This window comes from Myotis davidii, unplaced genomic scaffold (assembly GCF_000327345.1).
Source record: "Myotis davidii unplaced genomic scaffold, ASM32734v1 scaffold129, whole genome shotgun sequence".
In the NCBI taxonomy this organism is placed as follows: Eukaryota; Metazoa; Chordata; class Mammalia; order Chiroptera; family Vespertilionidae; genus Myotis; species Myotis davidii.
The window spans coordinates 1234358-1242799 of record NW_006383019.1 but is presented as its reverse complement, the minus strand read 5'-3'; the positions used below and the strand labels follow the sequence as shown (position 1 = coordinate 1242799).

General features: G+C 50.6%; 1 protein-coding gene across 1 annotated transcript in view; it reads left to right on the top strand.

Annotated features, from left to right (window-relative positions):
* ALDH3A2 (aldehyde dehydrogenase 3 family member A2) overlaps window positions 1-8442 on the top strand; it is an 18034-nt gene that overhangs the window by 687 nt on the left and 8905 nt on the right. Inside the window, exons 2-5 of the mRNA XM_015558360.1 lie at window positions 200-285; window positions 2487-2695; window positions 4102-4219; window positions 6899-7040. Of these exons, the coding sequence (XP_015413846.1) occupies window positions 200-285; window positions 2487-2695; window positions 4102-4219; window positions 6899-7040 (555 nt within the window). The remainder of the gene's footprint in view (window positions 1-199; window positions 286-2486; window positions 2696-4101; window positions 4220-6898; window positions 7041-8442) is intronic.

Below are 8442 nucleotides of genomic sequence, written 5' to 3'. Positions count from 1 at the left end.
AGACAATGAGAACTAAAGAGTTAGCATTGGAAAAGAGAAACTGAGACAAGTTCTTAGGCTCAGGAGGAAGAACAGAATTAAGAGCAGCAGAAATAATTGGTGTGCTTAGCCTGTACTGCCTGGATGAACACCATTTTGGTAGCTATTAAAAATTTAATCAAGTATTAGATGATACTGTTCTGCTTTTTGCTTTGTTTAGGAAATGCTGTGATTATCAAGCCTTCTGAACTCAGTGAAAATACAGCCAACATGTTGGCTAAGCTCCTCCCCCAGTACTTGGACCGGGTAAGAATGCCTTGACCGTCTTCAGAACAGCTCTTTGTTGTGGGAAACGCCCATTTGACCTCTCTTCCAGTACATGTCATGAACGGCTGGGGATCAGTTTGCAGTTTCCTTAAGCCTCCAACAGTTGGCTTAATAAAAGAAGTTGGCTCCAAAAAAAACTTAGAACAGCTCAGCTATTGTGTTTATGCAATACATTTGAGCCAATGGCTTCATGGGCACCCCTGCTACTTATAGATCCTCTTCTGCCTTTGGCATTTGTTTGATCTAGCGGGGTTTTAGGTGTGTTCAGTTGATGAATTATTTAAGGAGGGACTAGCACAGCGCTGGGTCCTGACCACCTCTTAATGGAATGTGACTGTATAAGAACACTTCGCTTTAAAATGGTCCTGTTTGTGGCATGAAGCTACGGGGAGGAAATGGCCTCCCAAACCAGAGCTGTCACTCGGCTTAGTGCTGGCATTTACGAGTGTCAGCGTTGAATAGGGCAGATGCGCTCCCGACCACAGCTGCTCCGTCTCTGTTCGAGTCGGAGGTCCTCCCGCCAGCGTCACGGAGCTGGGACTGTTGAGTTCTACGTGGAATGGCTGCAGGAAGGAGGCCTCATTTCACTGCCTTTGGGAGGCAGCTTGGAAATGTCACACTTGTAGTTGTCCACGTGGGTTTATACCAGGGGTGGGCAAACTTTTTGACTCGAGGGCCACAATGGGTTCTTAAACTGGACCGGAGGGCCGGAACGAAAGCATGGATGGAGTGTTTGTGTGAACTAATATAAATTCAAAGTAAACATCATTACATAAAAGGGTGCGGTCTTTTTTTTCAATAGTTTTATTCATTTCAGACAGGCCGGATCCGGCCCACGGGCCATAGTTTGCCCACGGCTGATTTATACTCTAACTCCGGCCCTTGGAATAACCACAGAACAGGTTTGTTCTCATAGCTGTGGTTATCTAGCTCTGAAGGATGGTGAGAACAGAGATGTCGTGGGTTGAGTAGGATTAGGAACCAGAGGACAGAGGTTGCGGGCCTGCTTCGCCCCTCAGCAGGGGTAAATTCTTCACTGACCGTCCAGATGGGCATAGTAAGGCCCACCCTGCCTCACTTCGCTGCTGGGGCGTCAATCACACATGCTCTGTAGATTAAGCCATCTGCAAGTTAAAACGAAACAGTCGGGCAGCTGAACTCTGAAGTGAATGAGGACTAATGAGCCCTCCTAATTAGCAGGAGACCTAATTAGTGGAAACATGAGGTCCACAAACCAACTTTACTTCATGCCAGCACCTCAGAATGTTCTGAACACATCTCCCTCCGTCTTCCTCGTCATCTGTCCTCTGTCGTTGCCCTTCATGTTGTTTTTCAAAACGCACCTTCTTTCGTAGTAGTGCCGATGACAGCACAGTCCTGTAAGGGCTCAGCCCAAAGCCGGGACTTCTCCCAGTAACAGACGAGGAAATTGCCAAAAACACGTCAGCTAGTAAGTCACAGAGCGAAGAGTCGGTCAGATCTGGCCTCAGAGCGCGTGTTCCGCCGGCCGCGCTCGGCACCGCAGTCCTCGGCAGGCAGTTGTGTGGTTCCTACCACGGGCTAAGCTAAGCCCTGCGCTGTGCTGTGGAGAGGGAATGCTCAGGTTCAGACATTAATGGGGACCTGTTCCACAGTCATGCGTAGCAGCCGCTTTTTTCTCACCTAAACCCTCAACTTGCACAGTCCCCATCTTACACATTTCCCTGGCCCAGTCCACCGTTGGCTCTTTGTGTCTTCATTGCTGAGCTCATGTAGAAAACACTGCACTCTCCAGTCAGTCCCTGTGGGTGATGGTTCTCAGATGCCATTGGACTCCGCCCCACCCTTGTCCTCCTTCTGCTCCCTCTTCTATCCTCACAAGGCGGTCTCCATCTTTTCTCGGTTTTACTAAATATTATATGTCCATGTTGAAGAAGCTGCTTGTTAGGCAATTGGATTAATTTGGCAATGCAAATGTTTATCTTTCTTTTTTTTTTTAAAGATTTTTTAAAATTTGAATTTAGAGTGAGAGAGGAAGGGAGAGGGAGAGAAACATTGATCAGCTGCTGCCTGCATGCCCCCCCAGCCCCGGGGGGGCGGGGGTTAAAGCCCTGACTGGGAATTGAACTGTCAGCTTTGAGGTGGGTAGGACAACCCACCAGCTGAGCCACACCGGCCAAAGCTGTTTTTCTTTCTTTAAGGACCTGTATGTTGTGGTGAAGGGTGGTGTTGAGGAAACCACCGAGCTCCTGAAGCAGCGGTTCGACCACATTCTCTATACTGGAAGCACTGCGGTGGGGAAGATTGTCATGGCGGCGGCTGCCAAGCACCTGACCCCTGTGACGCTGGAGCTGGGCGGGAAGAGTCCGTGCTACATCGACAAAGATTGTGACCTGGACGTCGCCTGCAGGTGAGCTGGCTCCCTGGTTGGGGGGCTTTCCCAACACAGAGGGGACTTTTCCTGACAGGTTGATGTATCCTCTTGGCTGAGAGACATGAAGCTTTGGTGGTTGATGTCCTCATGGGTAACAGAATTCTTGCACAAACTGTCTCTTCTTGCCACTGCCAGCAGCGATGCGCAGTAGGTCCTCACTCCCTAGGAATCCCGGGAGGGGTCTTCTGTACTGAGATTATAGATCTACAAGAAATTCTACTTTCCTGCTGGTCGGTGATCCAGGAAGTAGGTAATCCGAAGTATTGTGTATGCCTAATAAAATGCTGACATTCCCAACAGAAAGGGCATTCTGTCCACTTCTTAGCTGAGTTCCTTTGTTGATAAAACCAGTATTACTTATCTTTTAACTTAGATTAGCATTTTGCAGCTGGGAACTAGAAAACAAAAGGTGTCAGGTTCTCTCTGCTAACTCAGGTTTCGCTAGCAGGAAGGACCAAAACCCAGAGGTGTGTGCTCAGAGTGGTGTGGGTCCTCTCCCTCAGAGACACGGGGCGAAGGGGAGGTAATGAGGCTTCGCTGGGGTCCGGGCTGCCTTCGTGAGCAGAAGTCTGCTTTTTTGCCAGAATATGGGACCCTCAGGTGGAGAATGTTCGTGTCCCAGACTTTGACCCATCCGTGGGCACAGCTTCCAGGGGAGTGGCTGCTGCTCTGCGTGCCTGAGCGTCCTGCCAGCGGGACTAAAGCCGCAGCCAGGCGGGCAGAGCCGGTGTGGAACTCCTGCCTTCCCGCATGTCCTTTTGGCTGGAGTGGGGAGAGGGTGGAGGGCTACTTCTCTCTTTCCTGTAGCAGGCAGCGGTTTCTCCGCGCGCCAAGGACTGTTCCCGTGAGTTGGCATGAGAATGTCCCCGCTCCTTAGAGCACTTCACACCAGTTGGAAAATGCATTCCAAGTTCCAGCCAGCTGATTTAGAGACGAATTCTTAAAATATTTTTATTTTTATAAAGATGGCCAAATGCCCTGGCTGGTGTGCTCAGTGGTTAGAGCAGCAGCCTGCGCATGGAAGGGTCACAGGTTCGATTCCCAGTCAAGGGCAGGTACCTGGGTTGCAGGTTCGATCCCTGGCCCTGGTTGGGGCGCGTGCATGGAGGCAGTCAATCGATGTGTCTCTCTCACATCGATGTTTCTCTCTCTCTCTCTCTCTCTCTCTCTTTCTCTCTCTCTCTCTCCTCCCACTCTCCTTCCTTTCCACGTTCTCTAAAAATCAATGGAAAAAATATCCTCTGGTTAGGATTAACAATAACAACAAAAGATTACCAAGTAAGTGTTTGCACACATGTTAGTTGAAAACATTCAAACAACACAAAAGATGTAACAAATGAAGAGTAGACTTAATCCTGTGGCTCTGGGCTTTTCCCCTTCAGACGCATAGCCTGGGGGAAGTACATGAACTGCGGTCAAACCTGCATCGCTCCCGACTACATTCTCTGCGAACCATCTCTCCAGAGTCAAATCGTGCAGAAGATTAAGGAAACCGTGAAGGTGAGTGTGTAACATGTCTGACTCCGCTGGTTTCATGAAGATGAGTCAGATCAGCTGTTTGCAGGCAGTATCCTTATACCCTCCCTTCCCCGGGAAAATCCCGGTAGTCTGTGTGACTACGTTAACTTACTGGCTAATTAAAAGTGCTCCCTTTCCGTGGAGTGTCTGCCGGGAGGAAGGGTAGGTTGGTGTTACGTCCACTTGTCTAATTGATTTGTTGATGGATAAACTGGTTAGTTGTGGTACATGCTTTAAAACAGCAATTTCAGCCTTTTTCATCTCATGGCGCACAAACAAATTACTGAAATTCTGCAGCACACCAAAAACTATTTTTTCCCCCAATTTGATGAAAAAAAATAGGTATAGTTTTGATTCGTTCACACTGGACGGCTGTTGTGTTGGCTGCTGTCATTTTTTTATCTGAAAAGCTAAAGGGAAAGATGTCAGTGCCCCTGACTAAATAGTCGGGTATTGCATGTTTTAAAAACGCTGGCTGCACACGGGTAAATAACTATGTGTGTGGTTTTGAGAGAATGTTGCCAGGCCTTTGTGTGTAATCAGGTGGCATAGTGGTCATGCTAATTAAGGTTGCCGGTGGTTGTGTATGTAGAGTGTTTGCAAGAGTGAGTTAATCAACCACCTATTTCTAGTATGTTCTTGACATGGTTATTGGTCTTCCAGGTGTTTAAAGTAAAGATCTCTAGCGAGGAAATCAGGAGGCTGTATGGGAGTGGCCTCAGTGCCTTGAAGAAACACATGATTTGGATTGAAGAAAGGAATGGGATAGACCAGTGTGATGAGTTCCCCAGCGGGAGGAGTCACTAAGCCCCCTGGGTGGGAGAAATTACTGGAACAATCGTTGTTCACTTGACAGGTGCTAACTGAGCACTGAACAGAAGGGTCAAGAACAGAGAGCACTGCTTACGATCTGAGAACTAACCTGTACACCAGGAATTTAGGGAAGTGCAGTGCCCCAGGCAGGGCCACTGGGTCTCAGGTGCCAAGGGGCTTGGACAGAGGTGATGGGACGGAAGATGGAGCCAGACGAGGAGAAAAAGAAAGGAGCATTGGCCAGACTCGGGGAATGTGAGATGGCAAAGAGGGGATTAAAAATCCCTGTGAGACGATGAGTCCTTGAGAATCGGAAGTTGTGCTTTGTTGAGAATGGTGACGAACTTGGTTTCAAAGGAGTAAGACCCCGTGGCCTTTGAGACATTTATTCTCTGAGCACAGTTCTCAACTGAGGTCCCCGGGGAGCCATGTAGGAACAGTTCCTGGTCCTCACCCTCCAGCAGTGGCTCAGTTGGTCTAAGGTGCCACCCGCATGGAGAACCGTGGTTGGTGGCACGGGGTGGGCAGGAACATACATGTCCGCAAGCTGCTGGGATGATGTTTGTTTGGGGGCGGGTTTGTCCGATTTGAGAGGACGTTTATGGAACCTGGGGCAGTGAAACAAGGGGCGCTTAGGAGAGAGGCAGCAGCAGGAGAGCCTGGGCTGGGCTGCTCTGGCTCTCTGGGGAGTCAGGCAAAAGGGGCCTTGGAGACAGGTTCAGGGGTCCCCTGGTTGCAAGTCTCCTGGGGTCCCTTGGAGTTTCGGAGGTGCCTGCCTGAGCGGGAAGGAAGGCGTGGCAGCTCCTTGCTGGAGAGTCTTGCCCAGACCTGAGCTGTGTGTGGAGGTGGGCAGCACTGCTCATTTTGATTTGAGAGTAAGCTGAGAGCTGTCATGACGCTTTGAAGTGATGCAGCAATTCAGTCATTTCGTGTTTGTTTTACATAATAAATATTGATTCTGTGGCCTTAGAGGTTTTTGCCTTGTTCAGGTGACTGGGCTTTATTTTGATCTGAGTGGTTGCCCTGTCATCTGTGACGGGTGGGAATGCCCGTCTAGAGAACATGGAAAACGATGGAAAAGCACACAGCTCAGCCACCTGCATGCAGAGGGCTGGATGGTAAATACTCTAGGCTTTGCAGGTCCTGGGGTCTCTGCTGCAGCCACAGCTCCGTGCAGGGAGCAGCCGCAGCCATAGGGAAACGGTCCTCAGATGGAGCAAGACCTTCTACCTGCTCTCGCGGCCCAGCTCGGGCTCGGCCCACAGGCAGACGCCAGAGGTCCCTCTGACCCGGAGACCGTGGAGAATGACAAGCATGTGCGGCTGCTTGAACTCCTGTCCTTGACGTGCCAAGAGGCCTGGATGTGCCTCGATGGCAGCTTCTCCGTGACTTGCAGTGGGTGACACCTGATGAAGCCATTATAAGTTGGAAATATAAGTGGAAGTTGGTTTGGCACCTAACCTGCAGAACATCCCCGTTTCGGGCAGCGGAGCTTAAACGCGCTCAGCACTCACATTAGCCTGCTCTTGGGCACAGCCACCCGCTGCCGCTGCCGCTGCGGCTGCCCAACCAGAGCTAGTGCACGCCGCACCTCACCGGCCCGGGAAAAGGTCAAAGTTCCAAGTACACTTTCTGCTCAACTTGTGTCACTTTTGTGCCGTCAAAAAGTCAAAAGACCTAAAGTTGAACCCTCAAAGTTGGGAACAGTCAGTACCATTAAAGCACTTGGTGGGGGGAGATGTGATGATATAAAACCAGATCGATTTCTGAGCATGAGTGGATTTTGTACTTTTAAAGAAATTGAAATATGGGTCTTTTGTGACAGTTAAACACTATTGTTTTAAATAGGAATTTTATGGAGAAAATATAAAAGAATCTCCTGATTATGAAAGGATCATCAATCTTCGTCACTTTAAGAGGCTCCTGAGTTTGCTCGAGGGACAGAAGATCGCTTTTGGTGGGGAGACGGATGAGGCCACGCGCTACATCGGTGAGGGGAGCCCCTTCCTCACGGGAGCGGGCAGCTGGACAGTGTTTACGGACACTAAGCAAACAGATATTTAGTGTAAAACAAGCGTGAGGGCTGCTTCGGGTAAGCTGTACAGACGATCACACACACACTCACGTTTATACCAGGTGTGCTGCACTAGCTTTTCTGTATTGACGCATATTTTTCTTCCTAACCGCCCCGAGAAGCAGAACTCTAATTACTTCCAGTTTACGCCTGGAAAAACGGCTCAAAGAAATAGCTGAGCCGTCACTCCACAACCAGCCACTGGCAGCGCTTCCGCAGAAATTATTTTTTGACCTGTTGTGCTTGACATTATTTGTTCACCTTCTGTGGCTTTTATTTCCTGCCATAAATCTGTATTGGTTTTGAATTTTAAGCACCTTTTCCAAAGTAACATATAACAGGAATGACACATTGAGTTGGCAGAAAAGCTGCCCGGACCAGCTTTTCTGCTCTTACCAAGTAGGATGCTGTGCATTACAAAACCCACTTCAAACTCACAGGGCTCAACCCATCAGGAAGACTGTTCCAGGATAAGGAGCGGCTGAGTGCCGCCTGTGAATTCAGTGGCTCAGTAACACCTCAGGAAGCCCCCGTGGTTGGTCTTTCTGTCCTCCATCCTCAGCGTGCTGACTTGCCCACCACTCGGCTAATCAGTGGCCAGGGGGACGGTCATTCATGATTAGCTCAGACTGGTCAGGAGCTTTCCTCTGACCTGGAGTCGGGGTCACCTGATCTGAGCTCATGGCGATGCGAGGAGGGTGGACACCCACATCGAACCCGTTCTCCGACCCGGGGGAGCACGGATGGGGGTGCACATGGACACCCCTGAGTGCTGGCAGAACCTGGTCGGAGACGAGGAGTCAGGGAGGCGCACAGTCGCTGCTGTCAGGTGCTTCCTTCGTAGTTGACCGTCCAGCGTGTGACAGGTCCCTGGGGTGTGCTGATGCGCCAGGAGGCTGGGGTGCTCGCCCAGCTCCTTCCGCGTCCACAGTGCCTCCCTGTGCCCCTGCCCGCAGTGGGTGGAGCTCTGAGCTGAGGGTGAGGGAATCTTGGCCATTGAAGTATGTTTTCTTAACGTGTGGCCAAGGGAATGCAGGTCAGTGAGGCTGCAGGAAAACACTCGTAAGAAGTGTTGTGACCCAGAGGGGCTCTCTGCCCCCGGAGCTGTGCACGCAGCCTCCCGTTGGGCGTGTGCTGTGACCGGGTTAACCATGGGCAGAATGCATCCAGGCACAGCTCTTGCTCTTGGTTTGCATGGTGACCCCGAGTCGGGTGCTGGCAGACGTTCAGTTGCACAGGCTCGTCCCTTACTCGGGGCTTTCTGGGCGGGTCCCCCGGGGAGGGAAGGGATGGCGAGGTGGCCTGCTGAAACGGTGGG